General features: G+C 48.4%; 5 protein-coding genes across 5 annotated transcripts; 3 read left to right on the top strand and 2 right to left on the bottom strand.

Moving 5' to 3' along the window:
• Positions 1-1,337: 1,337 nt before the first annotated feature.
• VFPPC_09648 (oxidoreductase family, NAD-binding rossmann fold domain-containing protein) lies at positions 1,338-2,498 on the top strand (the record flags this gene model as incomplete). Its single annotated transcript, XM_018288149.1, has 1 exon — positions 1,338-2,498. One exon carries the CDS (start codon positions 1,338-1,340, stop codon positions 2,496-2,498), a length of 1,161 nt encoding a protein of 386 aa, XP_018141280.1.
• Positions 2,499-2,823: 325 nt separating this feature from the next.
• Positions 2,824-3,769, bottom strand: VFPPC_09647 (NAD P-binding protein; the record flags this gene model as incomplete). The annotated part of the gene is made up of 3 exons (XM_018288148.1): positions 2,824-3,001; positions 3,080-3,327; positions 3,395-3,769. The coding sequence occupies 3 exons, from the start codon at positions 3,767-3,769 to the stop codon at positions 2,824-2,826; spliced, it is 801 nt and encodes a 266-aa protein (XP_018141281.1).
• A 706-nt stretch (positions 3,770-4,475) lies between these two features.
• VFPPC_09646 (MFS transporter) lies at positions 4,476-6,041 on the top strand (the record flags this gene model as incomplete). Its single annotated transcript, XM_018288147.1, has 3 exons — positions 4,476-4,640; positions 4,694-5,365; positions 5,415-6,041. The coding sequence occupies 3 exons, from the start codon at positions 4,476-4,478 to the stop codon at positions 6,039-6,041; spliced, it is 1,464 nt and encodes a 487-aa protein (XP_018141282.1).
• A 620-nt stretch (positions 6,042-6,661) lies between these two features.
• On the bottom strand, positions 6,662-8,309 carry VFPPC_09645 (glycoside hydrolase family 76; the record flags this gene model as incomplete). The annotated part of the gene is made up of 4 exons (XM_018288146.1): positions 6,662-7,240; positions 7,323-7,567; positions 7,642-8,127; positions 8,210-8,309. The coding sequence occupies 4 exons, from the start codon at positions 8,307-8,309 to the stop codon at positions 6,662-6,664; spliced, it is 1,410 nt and encodes a 469-aa protein (XP_018141283.1).
• A 1,060-nt stretch (positions 8,310-9,369) lies between these two features.
• Positions 9,370-11,325, top strand: VFPPC_09644 (hypothetical protein; the record flags this gene model as incomplete). Its single annotated transcript, XM_018288145.1, has 1 exon — positions 9,370-11,325. One exon carries the CDS (start codon positions 9,370-9,372, stop codon positions 11,323-11,325), a length of 1,956 nt encoding a protein of 651 aa, XP_018141284.1.
• Positions 11,326-14,186: the final 2,861 nt, after the last annotated feature.

The raw sequence follows: 14,186 nt of genomic DNA, 5'->3' as shown, positions 1-14,186 counted from the left end.
GACACCACATCTGTTTCTCAAAGCCTTCAGTGCTGACATTCACTGTTGGGTCCATAAAATATCATCTCTCTAAACTACATGTTCCCACCCAGTTACAATTACTGACAAGTACACCTACTGGCTAGGTGACGGCTTCTCTGGAAACTTCTTGGCTATATGATCAATAGCGTAGCCGTATCCCGCTACGCCCATTCCCACCTGGTGAGAGGAATTGTTAGCTCCGTTTTGGTTACCAAGTCGTACAGCTAGGGGCTGAGGGGTACTACCAGTATGGCCTTGGCTTTGTCGGCAAAATATGAGTGGTGGCGCCACTCTTCTCTCGCATGAATATTGGCAACATGCAGCTCGATGAACGGAATGCACACTCCGAGCAGGGCATCTCGAATAGCAACTGAGGTATGTGTGAAACCACCTGGGTTAATCACAATACCATCTGTGCCGTTGGTCCGCGCCTCTTGAATCTTGTCGACTATGGCGCCCTCCCAGTTGCTGTTGACGGTAAATCTTCGTGTTAGTCTTAGATACCAGGCACCCCGACACCACTAGGCAAATATTTGGCAAGGAAAGGTCAACAATACCTTTGGAAGAATTCTACGTTTATGCCCAGCTCTTTACCCTGCTTGAGCCCTGCTGCTTCTACGTCGGACAAGGTCTCGTGGCCATAGAGGTGTGGCTCTCGAGTACCCAAAAGATTCAGATTCGGTCCATTCAGAACCAAAACCGTCTTCTTTCCGTCGCGCATCGTGTGCGAGAAGATGAATGGCAGTAGGAGTGGCTGTAATGTAGCGAAAAATGCGATGGAGATGTCTGCTATTCCAAAAGTAATTTGATCAAGAATAGTCACCAGGTAGACTGGCAGTAGTAATAAATAGCAGTCGGCGATTCTCCTCCCATGCTCGTCGTGCACCTAATACACCCTTGGAAGCTTGCTGGAGACAGCCGTGGGGGACATGCATGAACCCAATTGCCCGCTACCAGCATTTTGAGCCCCTTGTTCTGTCATGGGTGGCCAAGGATGTCTTCCCCGGACAAAGTCTCGGGTCAAGTCATGGATAAATGTCACGGACAAAGTCTCGGGCAATGTGGCGGGCAAGAGCTGTTCCGCATCCCCGCATCCTGGATTGAGACAGTTTGGGAAATGGTGTACCATGTACTACCTGATGCTTGAAGGACAAAGGTCAAAGCTGCAGAATTGAAACTTAAAAGCTTGTTTAGTCGTTGGTCAACGAAGTCTTTAGAGAAGTCGCCATTGTTCGGAAGCTGTTGCATGTCTTTGCACGACTTACATAAATATTACACCTTACTTCCTCTGAGCGTCAACTCTCTGCAGACTCAAGATGGTCGAGCGCAAGGTTCACAATGTCGGCATCATTATGAATGGCGTCACCGGACGAATGGGTACCAATCAACATCTCATAAGGTCAATTTGCGCCATTCGCACGGAGGGCGGCATCAAGCTGCCCAACGGCGACGTCATCATGCCAGATCCAGTTCTTGTCGGCCGCAATGCAGTTAAGCTTGACGATCTCTGCATTGCGCACGGCATCACCCGCTCAACTACAGACTTGGACTCATGTCTTGATGACCCTTACAACTCCATATATTTCGATGCACAAACTACTGGAAGGCGCGCCGAGGCATTGAAAAAGGCAATCGCGAAGGGGAAGCACGTTTATTGCGAAAAACCCATCGCTGTGTCCTCCGCCGAAGCTTACGAGCTATATAGGCTGGCCCAGGAGGCTGGTGTCAAGAACGGCGTTGTTCAAGACAAGTTGTGGCTACCTGGTCTCATCAAGCTCAAGACTCTACTCGACAGCGGCTTTTTTGGTGAGGTCTTGTCAGTTCGAGGTGAATTTGGATACTGGGTTTTTGATGGAACGAGCGGCGTGCTTCCTCAGCGACCCAGTTGGAACTACCGCAAGGAAGACGATGGCGGCATCATCAGTGACATGATCTGCCACTGGCAGTATGTCATCCAGAACTTGTTTGGCGACATAGATTCATTGACCTGTAAAGGCGCAACTCACATTAAAGAGCGGGTGGACGAAAACGGCAACTTATACAAATGTACCGCCGACGATGCGGCATACGCTACGTTTGAGCTTTCGAATGGCGTTGTTGCTCATTTCAACTCTTCCTGGGCTGTTCGCGTTCGGCGCGACGATCTTCTCACAATTCAGGTAGACGGCACAAAGGGCAGCGCAGTGGCTGGTCTACGAGACTGCGTGGCCCAGCATGAGAGTCAGACAGTGCGGTCGACCTGGAACCCTGATGTGGACACAAATATCAAATACATGGATCACTGGTCGCGTGTACCTGACTACCAAGTGTTCGATAATGCCTTCAAGGTACAATGGGAGATGTTCCTGCGCCACGTAATCAACAATGAGCCATGGAAGTATGACTTGTTGCAAGGTGCAAAAGGTGTACAGCTTACGGAGCTTGCTCAAGAAAGCTGGGCGAAGAGGATGTGGGTAGATGTTCCCAGTTTAGAGTAGGCTCAATTCACTGGCCTTCTAATATAGACACACAACTAAAGACTGGAACACTGATGTTTGTTGAATCAGCTTGTCAAGACCGTAGCACGGGAACTGACTAAACATGACCAAACAATACTTGGCTGCCACCAGACAGTGCTTAAAACCCTCTCTGACGTGAATGAATTAGAATCTAAAGCATGTCAGTTTCTACAGTCACCTATGGACATGTACTGGGGCGAATTGCTTTCTGGGTTGAGGTAATGTAGAATCAACACTAAAAATGTATCGTGTATATATCTATACTCTATTCTACTGGCGCTATATTTAGCTTCCTCGCCGCTATCTATCGTCCCATGTGACCACCGTCCACAACCAAAATGCTACCCGTCACATACTGGCTAGCCTCGCTGCATAGAAACAACGTTGGGCCTGCAAAGTCTTCTGGTGTGCCCCATCGTCCAGCAGGACACCTTGCTATGCGCGAAGCATAGAGCTGAGGATCGGATCGCAGGTCGCGGTTACTACGTGATGGTCTCATTAGCCGGCGCCTTGATACATCGCCAATGCAAACAAGTTGACGTGGTGAGCAATGTGCTTACATGTCGGTCGCAATAGATCCAGGGGCAATGCAGTTAACTTGGATATTGTATTGAGCCCATTCGTTGCTCAACGCCTTGGTTAACTGTGAGACGCCGCCTTTAGAAGCCGCATAAGAGGCAACAGTCTCGCCCCCTATAAAACTGTTCAAGGATGCGACGTTGACAATTTTGCCCGTTCTGCGAGGAACCATGTGACGACCTGCGGCCTGACATATGAAAAATAGCGCCTTGAGGTTCACGTCCACAACCTAGTTGATGGAACTCGATCAGAGATTCTGCTCACTAGCAGCATTCGATAAAAGTCTCCGTACTTACACTATCCCAATCGTCTTCACTGACTTCAGTGGAAGGCTTCCGCTTTAGGAGCCCTCCGCAATTTACCACGATGTCAATGCGGCCGTTCATAAGCTCCACAGCTTTGGGCACAACCTCCTTTGCATCTTGCATGCAAGTAAGATCGCACTGAACTAGCTCAACTCGGATACCCTTGGCTCGAAGGGCCGCTGCGGTTGTAGTGTTGGTAAGATCTCTCTGAGCCAGGCAGATGGAAGCTCCAGCGTCGGCCAGGGCATGAGCCATTGCTTGGCCGATCCCTCTTGATCCTCCCGTGATGAGGGCATGCTTTCCCTTGACGGAAAAAAGGGCTGGTGCTGGTACCAGAGGCGTGTGTGCCGCTTGTGGTGTCGACATAATGGTGTCAGTAGATGAATCTCCGCAAATCGTGAACAACACTCTGTCAAGTACGATGGAGGTCGCTGGTAGAGCCTCTTTAAACAGGATGTTAGCCAACACACCGGGTGTCTCCTTCGATTTGTCGCTGAGTTCGTGCCTCGGGACATTCCTAATCCGATGTATAATGAAGTTCACGCGGGATATCCCCAGAAAGGTTGTCTCTACGGCCGGGGGTCAAAGTCTGTATCGCATATCGTGTTGTGTGTCAGACATATTGAGATGTGTTAGTGTATACGTGGACATGGACACATGCTTTTAGCACAGGCTGTAGTCCCAACCAAGCCAACTATTGATGGAAATTATGCGCCACGAATGCACATCCATCCGCACAGCTGTACCTGGACATCGGATCAAGGCTCGGTAGCTTGCGACGTCAAATTATGACCCCCGCGTTATCGGACGAGTGACTCCGATGTACTACACCGATACCCCACTATGGCTTCTCCAGACTCTGCCAAATGGGACTAACCGTAGTTGAGGGTGTAGTTGAGTCCCTGGCTTGGTATTGGAAGCTCCTTTGTGTGGTAAATGGTGGCTGTAATGATACTAATACCGTACGCAGCAGTCTGGTAGCATATAATGAGCCATGACGTTCCCACTCGGCAAAAACTGCGCGATCAACAAGGCATGGTAACTGCATGATAACTGCTTGTTGCTTCACAATATGTCTGTACAAGAAGAAGCTGCCATCGATAGGGCCAAACCAACCATGAGCGTCGGCCGGTATTTGGCAACACGCTTGCCAACCCTCAAGCCGCCCATGGACCACACCATTGCTCCATGGACTGCCTTTCGGATGCTCAACAAGAGGCAGTGGAATTCCTTTCTTGTGAGTCCGGTTGAGTTGAAAACTTACATACACGAAGCTAAATGAGCCCCAAGTGCGCGTGGTCCGCCTGGGTCTTGGACGCCCTCGATTTCTTCACTGCGAGCCTTACTGTTACTCAGCTCGCAAAAGAGTTCCACAAGACGAACTCGGACATCAGTCTTGGAATTACCCTGGTCCTGATGCTCAGATCTGTCGGCTCCGTCCTGTTTGGCGTATGGTCCGATCGGTTCGGACGACGCTGGCCCTTCCTCTTCAATCTCTTTCTGTTCGCAGTTATAGAGCTGGGTACTGGCTTCGTCACGACCTATTCTCAGTTCTTGGCTTGCAGGGCGTTATTTGGTATTGCCATGGGTGGCATCTATGGGAATGCAGCTGCGTTCGCTCTAGAAGACGTCCCAAAAAGCGCTCGTGGTTTAATGTCAGGCTTGTTCCAAGCCGGATATCCTATAGGATACTTGCTCACGACGGTATTTTCGCGGCTTTTTTTATTTGAAACGCCCCAGACTTGGCGATCGCTGTTCTGGTTCACTGCCGGTTTGCCTATTCCCATTATGATATGGAGATGGTTCCTCCCTGAGACGCAAGCCTATCAAGAACGCGAGGCTCTCGCCAAGTCCAAGGCGGCAAAAGCGTCGGCATTCTATAGAGAAGGCGCCATGGCAATAGCAAACCACAAGTTGATTCTCGTATATCTCATTGTGCTTATGGCAGGATGCAACTTTATGGTTTGTCCATGCCCCCGTGTACACTGTTTACTTTACTAACACGGCCCAGACTCATGGCGCCCAGGACTTTTATCCTACCCTTCTTATATCGCAGTACGGCTTTACAGCTGACCAGGTGACTATTACGCAAGTCGTAGCCAACATTGGTTGTGCTTCTGGCGCAATAGCTGGTGGCTATCTATCTGAAATCTTTGGACGGAGATTTACTGTCATCTGCTTCTGTGTTTTGGCTGGTACACTTTGCTATCCATATGCTTACACCAGCACTCTAGCCGTCGCGGCGCCGGCCTTCTTCCTGCAATTCGGAATCCAAGGGGCTTTCGGCATCATGCCGACACACCTTATGGAGATGGCTCCCCCGGTCATTCGCACGTTTGTAGTTGGTACAACTTACCAGCTCGGTAATCTTGCCTCCAGCCCTGCTGCCCAGCTGCAAGCCAAAATTGCCGAAGAGTATTTCCCTCTACCCCCTTCAAAAGCAGGTGTGGCTCGGTATGACTACGGAAAGGTGATTTGCGCTGTAGTCGCAGCCTCGGCCGTTTTCGTTATAGCCGTTGCTTTCCTGGGTACAGAGAACAAAGGACGGTCGTTTGATGTCTCGGGCGAAGCTAGTGACAACCAAAGTATCATGATCAAGCACGAGACGCCTTCTGGGTATCATAAAGAGATTGCTTAGTCCCCGTACAGAGTCAAACTCTCAAAGTCTATGTAGCTGCTGAACTTCCGGGTGTACGTCTGATACTTCTAGTACGAAATGTTCTCTACTTAACCAAATTTGCCTACCAGTAGCTCATAATGACAGCAGTTGTAACATCACAAGAACAGAGTAGCCTCCCATGCTCCATCCCAAGCCTTTGCAACAAGTGGTATCTCTATGTTCTATTTATTAGACTTGTCAAAACTCAAGATCAAGAAATGAAATGCCCGTGTTATGACCCTTGCAAGACGTTAATAAATGCCAGGGGCTGTGGCTATGAGGTCTGCGGTAGGAGGCAGGAACCGTACGGTTACTAGCTCCGAGACAAATTCTGGTGGAAGGACAGGAGAGTTGTTACAACAGCACACAAAGTACAACATTTGCGTATGGCCGTGATCCGTTTTCTACAAAGGCTGCTTTCCTGGTTGATTCCTTACCTAATGAATATGCTGCGGACTGGAACAGACAAAGCTTTGGTATGGGGCCGAGAAGACACATATCTGGTACATTTAGTACAAAACGCAGCACGCTAAATATGACGTAGCCAAAGTCATATACAACTTCATTTCAATAGCGTAAAACTGCGATACCGGTGGCTGCTATTCAGTCATAGACACCCATACAAATCCAGGTATAAAGACTCCGAAGCACACGACAGTCAGTATCCATGCCCCTGCTCGGTCACCTGTGGTTATCTCCGCAGGCTTCTTCTCGCCATTATTGGCATGCCCACTGCCGTCATTGCCCTTGGAGGTGCCGCCGCTCGAATTGGTCACGGGGGTTGTGGCGGCATCTATCAACAGGCTCGAAACTGCTCCCAGCACATCCATGGCTTCTCCAGCGCCACTCGTGTGATCTACTGCTACATCGACATACTTGCCCGACGACCAGTAAAACCCACATTGCCTTCCGCTGCTTCCACCAGTACATTGTGCAACTGCCGCCTCGGTCGACGTTTTTAGAACGGGCAAAATTGTATCTCGCGTGAAAGGAGCAACCTGGGTGACCACGGACAGCCAGCGGTGGACGTAGCCTTTAAAAGAGAGCATGTCTGGAGTGCACTGGCCGTGTCGCATTTCGCAATTCGGCTCGTACGCTATGCCTTTGGGGAAGAAGTTTTTCAAGGAGGCGGGCAGCATCTTATCGATGCGCGATTTCCATTTTTCAGATCCATTGGTCTATCGTCCTCCGCAATGAGTGATTCAAAGTTAGCAATGATCTCGCGGTTGTACCGGCTAGTCGCAAGGGATTCAAACTTACATAATTATACATATACGCCGCCCCTTGTAATAGAACAGCAGCGTTGTAAGAATATGTCGTTTTTGTAAGGATCGTGCAGTTGTCTTTTCCATACCCACCATCATAAACGAGCCACGAATTATGGTCAATGTAATTGACTCCCCAGATCCAGTCCCAGGTATCTTCGGCATATTTGGCATATGTATCGTTGTTGGTATAACGGGCAAGTCGAGCACCCATGTTAAAAAAACAGCCGTTTGAGATAGCTACGAAGTAAAAGGTACATGGTTAGAGAGAGAATGTTGATGGAAAGAATAAAGAGAACTCGGGTTTAGCATACTGTTTTTGTAGTCATATCCCTTGTTTGTTGGAGGAATCTGCCAGTGCAAACCACCTCCACACAGCTTGTCATGTCGACTTGGATCCGCCTGAGTTGCCCAGACGGACTGGGCCAAAGCAAGCCATTGCGGTTTATCAGCCGGGGGATTTGGGAAACGAGTCTCAGCCGCAAGAAGGGCGCTCATTCCCCAAAAAGCCTGGTCATCGTTTCCCAATGAGAGGGAGTAGTTCTCCGTCATGTAGTCGGCCGAGCCTCCAACTTGGTGAAGCATGCCTTGCATGACGATGTCATTATATGTCGTGTCGCCAGTCAGGTGCCAATAGTCGATGAAGGTGCCCATCAAGGCACCGCCCTGCCACCAGTAATACGGCCCTTTGTTCTCTGAAGGAGGTCCGGGCAGGATGCCGGGGACTTGACCGTATTCATCGCCATGGTACAGTTTTCTCAGGTCACCGGCTATAGAACGCGCCGTCTCTTTGATGTTTTCTGATGTTTTTAGCCTGCGTCAGTTACGGCGACGATGGTGAGAGCCTGCGAGCTACGGGATGAAGGACGGGATTTGTCTTACCCACAGAATCAATATTGTATGCAGCATTTACATGCGAAACTAGTTGCGCAACGATCCAAAACACCACGGTCGCCCAACCGAAGAATCTGCAATTGCCCATGATGATTCTGGCAGAGTAGCTCAACGATACAGACCGAGCCAACTGCCGCGGCTTATGGGAGAACTAGGCTGCGCTCAACTCAGTTGTCGCGTTGCCTGGCTCATTAGCGTCTCCAAGTCCCTGGTTATGCTTAATCATCATCCAGTTTCAGTTGCCCCAGTTAACTCTGTTGCAAATGAAGCAAGCCATGATGTAAAAGACTGAGCACTTCCACAAATGCTTTCAGAAAGAGCTTCACAACCACACCTCCGGATGATTAGATTTTTAGATTGTTCAGTTTGTCTCCATCTCCGGTGAGTCGACCAATCCGCATCAAGATTGCCCCTTACACTAGCCCTGTGATACGAGATGCTGAGTGTGGCGGAGCAGTCATGGTTCCCTAACGACATTCCAGGATTCCCACTTCAGCCGCTTGCGTCACGTCCGGATAAAAACCCTATTTGTGTTCTGGTTTGTCTACCACAGTACGCTCCGAACGTCCCGACCAAGTCGAAGCTTCAATGATTTCCCCTCCAAGCATCGAGCTCGAATGATTCATTATGAACATCAAGATCGGCGTGATTGCGCACTCCTCTTCTTGGCATGCATATTTTCCAGCCCGTGTCAGCAAGCTACTGTTTTAGTCTCCTGCCCGGCCCTAAAGCAACCCAATACGAACTTGCCCACTATTTACTCAAACGGTGTTCCATAGCCACATCCGTTAAATTTGACGTCCGGTTGATGCTGACGGTGGGTCTGGGCAGTTGAAATCGTTCCGGCGGGTGGTCACTGGCTTTGTCTTGTCTTTCCACTTGTGAACTTGCCATTTCTGTTGGCTGTTTCATTACCGATTTGTCTTCTTCTTCTTGTACAATATCGTTAGCTATGGTCCGTCTTGACATCTCACACATGTTTCGGGGCCATTGAGACAAAGTCAAGTTATCCACGGGTTGGACCCTTGTTCTCCGGCTGTTTCCCCCCAAACTCCGCAGAGATTATCCATGGGCTCAACACCATTTATCGTTTGATGCAGTGCGTACAATTTATCATCACTGGGCAACACAGGCACTGAACTGCCAAGATGCGCTTCTTCCGTTGGCATTTCCTGTTCGTGTCCCTTGTTGGTCTACTTTTCTCGCCTGGTCACTGTATACAAAAATTGGAATCCACGGCTCTCGCTACCTGCCAAGACGACTCACGTTTCTCGGCGAGCCTTTTCAAGGTAGTCTTCACGCCAAACAACAATTCAGCAAGTTTCCAGATAGTCGCCACCTCCACCGTCGAAAACTATGTCACCTTCGATGTTCGAATCTTCGCATACGGATACCAAATCATGCGCAAAGTTTTGGATCCATGCAAACTGGACATTGGACTCTGCCCAATGCAAGCCAGTAGATTAACCAACAAGTTTAATCAGAACATCGATCCGTCTGTGCTTAAAGATCTACCGGGTCTCGCCTATAGTGTTCCCGACTTGGATGCCTCCGTCAGAGTCTTCATCAATGTGACAAACACCGATAACTCAATCGCCTGCCTTGAAGCAAAAATCTCCAACGGGAAGTCCGTCGACCAACTTGGTGTGAAATGGGCCACCGCCATCATTGCCGGCCTGGCGCTGATGTCGTCGGCCGTTATAAACTTTTTGGGGTACTTTAATGCCGCCGCTCATCTCGCTGCAAATGCCCTCTCCCTCTTTGGCTATTTCCAGAGCCAGGCTGTGCTCGGGCTGATGGCTGTTCACCTTCCGCCTATAGTTCAGTCCTGGACGCAGAATTTTCAATGGTCTATGGGCATCATTCGCGTCGGCTTCTTGCAGACTATTGCTACATGGTATCAGCGGGCAACAGGTGGTGCCGCATCTACGGTGTTGGACTCCCTTGCGACTATCTCGGTTTCGGTTCAGAAACGCGGCATTTTTTCCAAGCGCGAAAGCGACGAAGCGAGCTTGCACATCGTCCGTGGCATTGAGCGAGTGGCCTTTCTATCTGGCATCGAGTCAACAAACCTGTTCTTGACCGGTGTCATCTTCTTCATCATCTTTGTCTTTGGTAGTATTCTGGCTGTCGCCGGCTTCACGGGCATTTGCCAGCTCCTTGCCAAGAAAGAGACTATGAAGTCCTATCACTTCGCCGACTTCCGCAGGGACTGGCGTGTGGTCCTCAAGGGAATACTTTACCGTGTGGCACTGATTGGCTTTCCACAAATGACCATTCTCCCTCTGTGGGAGTTTACAAGAGTTGATTCACCAGCTGAAGTTGCTCTGGCAGTTTTATTCCTTTTTGGCCTTACTGGGATGTTGGCCTGGGGAGCCAGCATGGTAATTCGAATCGCACAGCGCTCAGTTGTCCTTCACAAAAACCCAGCCTACATCTTATTCGCCGATTCACAGGTCCTGAGCAAGTGGGGGTTCTTATACATTCAGTTCCGTGCTTCAGCTTATTACTTTATTGGCATTTCTCTCTGCTACATCATGGTACGGTCACTGTTCATCTCACTTTCGCAGAAAAGTGGTGTGGTGCAAGCCGTGGCGTTGCTGGTGATAGAAGCTGGCATGCTAATCACGGCGTCAGTGATGCGGCCTTGGATGGATAAGCCGACAAATTCCTTCAATATTGCCATTTGCGTAATTAACTTCCTAAACGCGATATGTATGTTTATATTCACGAATGTCATCGGGGTGCCCGGTGTTGTTGTTGGTGTTTTTGGAGTTGTCTTGTTTGTTCTCAACGCCGTCTTCGCTTGCGTCTTATTGATCATGGTCGTGGTTTCGACGACCTTTATAATTCTACGAAAGAATCCTGATGCACGCTATCGAAACATGGGTGATGACCGGGCGTCTTTCATAAAATCGGATATAAACATTGGTAACGTCAAGGAGCTGGATGCATTAGCGGCCACGGCAAGGGGAGACGAATTTCCACCGATGTTTCAGGTCAAAAATGGTCCTTCGGAGCAGTCTTTGACGCAATCAAGGGGTAGTCGATCACCGGCGTCTTCTCAATCTGTGTTATCAATCCATCGGGGCCGGAAGGCATAATAACTGCGACTGGGAGCAGGCTTCGAGCAGGGTGCATTGATGAGAGGGCTGACAATTCGCTGCAATGCGCCTGGTAGGGCATGACTTGGTCAGCCAGCTGCCACCTTCATCGTCTGAATTAACCCGTATACGAGAAAGTAGGATATTCTGAGTGAAATTCCAAATCGAATGTATTTAGGATTCTATTAGTTCACAACATTTATCGCTACGGTATATAAACGAACATGTTACATACTTTTTATTTATCTCATTAATGCCTGCTATTAAAGTTTTCCTATTAGTACATAGCCCAAAAGGCGCAAGGCGTATATATAGCAATACAAACATACTGTATTCCATGATATGGGATTCTGTGATCTAAGGACGGAGAATGGGTCTTTGGGAATCAATCAGGCCATCGTTTGCGTTTTACCGCAACCTTGATAAATCCAGAATTGAACGTAGCCGTCGGGCGTGATGCTCTGATCGACCAAATAGAATTGGGACCAGGCTGACTCTCCTGGCTTTGCCTAAAATAATGCCGTTACTAGTGTGTTTACCTTGTATGCCCACAAGAGCTCTCAAACTTTCGGGTCTTCTTCTCTTTTGCTCCTCTACTTCATTATTAACCTATAAGTTAGATTTTAGAGTTCCACATTACTAATCCGCTTTATTGTTCCACCAGTAAAGCATTTTCCGAGTGGTACAATACAGCCAAAACGGATACCGCGGACTGCTTTACACTACAGTCGCCGCGGGATAACAAACAGAGTCTGTGCCAAGCTTTCATTTGATGTCTAGGGTTGTTTGTGATCCTCCGGCGAATGTCGGCGAAGGAGGGGCCGGCTCTACTTGTCATTGGCCCAAGGACAGTGTCTTCCTTCAGGTAACGAGGTGTGGCGCTGTTGACAAATGTAAGCTTAAACTGGTGAGTAGTTTTGCGTATGCGACGTGTTCAGGAATGGTGCTACCACACTTCTGTTCTTTTGGCGTTTGCAGGAGGTTGGTGTTATCATAACAGAAGTAGCACTGTGAATGTTTTAGACTTTAGGAAGTTAGCTGGTGCGGGCTTAGCGAGCTCAGAATAATGTTTCTTTATACCCATATGCGATTCTCTTTGGTAACTGTTCGAGTCTTAGCTACAATACTCCGTGAGGATGGCGTTCGTGTTGTCTAACGTGGCTTATAGAAGTAGTATGGTTATCCGGGCTTCCCATGTTATTCATATACGACATGCCTTTTACTTTCCGCCACGTCTTGGCATCCATGTCTAAGTCTATTGCTCGATGAGCTAGAAATTTCTGATGCTTATCTTCGTATTATTCGTAAAGCATAACGAACTAAATACGTAGGTAACAAGGTCGCCCTCGAGTGGTTTTGCCCTGCGCTTTAACCACCGTAATAAAGGAAACACAAAGTTTCTCTGCAGAGTCCTAAAACATATTCTTTTGGATACAGGCACTTCTTCAATCCTACTATTAACGACCCCATGGAATCACCTTGGTAAACAGCCGCAATTTTCAGTTAGCAGTGCAGACACTTGTATATATCTTGCTGTAATACCGGAAATCTAAAACACAACAGAAGGAGTTATTATCGTATCTGCATAAAGCTTCACGAGGAGGGCTATGGAAAACGCAGTGGCTAAGTCGAACCGCCGAAATCCGGCGAAACAAGCAGATTTGTGTATCTGCCATAAGCCCTAGTGCCATAAAACCCGGTGTAGCTATTTACCATCAAATACCAATTCTCGAGTCGGCTATGTGTTTCTCGACAATCCAGATTGGCTGTCTAGACTCCTCGTATATCGGTTTCAAGTAAACTTAGAAAGGTAAAGCACAAAAAAAAGTATATAATGAGAAGCTATGTCTGCTATTAAGCTAAAACCAGACAAGCAAGTCACACTGAGAACTTGAGGACGATTCTATAACCTTCACATTACCTTCCAACATGCGCTCTAACATGCTTCTCGTCATTTCCCTGGCACTTGGTGCTATGGGAGGTCTTGCAGTCGAGCCAAGAGACAACAATGGCCTCGACAAGCGTGGCGGCTTTCGCAGTGACATACATTGCGGTCAACATGACTACTGGAGGTGCCCAGAATACTGCCAGAAGAAATATGGCGGTTCTTGTGGCCCCGGGTCCGCGGTATGCAACGTCAAGTATCTCATATACCGCCCTCTGTGTTTGCTGCTAACTAGACTTCTCTATAGTGCAATGGTGGCTATTGTTGGTGTGTCTGCCCCTGAATAAGGCAATAGCTACAGGCTACGTTAAACTGCTATATTTCTGCAAGGGTTCAGGGCTCTGGCAGTCGTGGTTTCAGAGCCCTTTGCAAATTTGGACATTGTCCGGCTCTGTACTAAGTCAGCAAGACAAATATACAAATTTACTTCACAAACCCAGAGATTCTAGTTTTATAATAGTTCAAAAGAATACGTGCTCTCCTTATTAAAGCTCTAACATATGTATTGCACGTGCACGAGAGCTACGTTGAGGCAGAAAGTGCTAATGGCTTTCACCTACCACGCGAAGTAATGCCGCCGTTGCTGGAAAAGACTGACTCAGCATTCTCAACCATGCTGTCCCGGACTAGACTTCGGTGATGCTGAATCAATGCACCCGGAATGCAAGTAACTACAGTGGGGGGTTAGAAGTATTTAAGCAGGAAGGTATCGCATATCGCGTCGTCTGTTAAGGCATATATTAAGCTGTGTTAGTGTGTACCCAGATATGTCCAAATACCTTTGACTACAGACTGTATGCTCTATTGAAAATATTCTCTCAATACATTACTTGTAAGCCCAGCAACCTCATTGCCAAATTTGTTCCATCCCACAGAGCAAAACCTTCCCAACACTGAACAATGCTCCGCTATCTCC

The sequence above is a fragment of the Pochonia chlamydosporia genome, chromosome 6, assembly GCF_001653235.2.
Source record: "Pochonia chlamydosporia 170 chromosome 6, whole genome shotgun sequence".
Classification (NCBI taxonomy): domain Eukaryota; kingdom Fungi; phylum Ascomycota; class Sordariomycetes; order Hypocreales; family Clavicipitaceae; genus Pochonia; species Pochonia chlamydosporia.
This window is presented reverse-complemented; position numbering and strand designations above follow the sequence as displayed.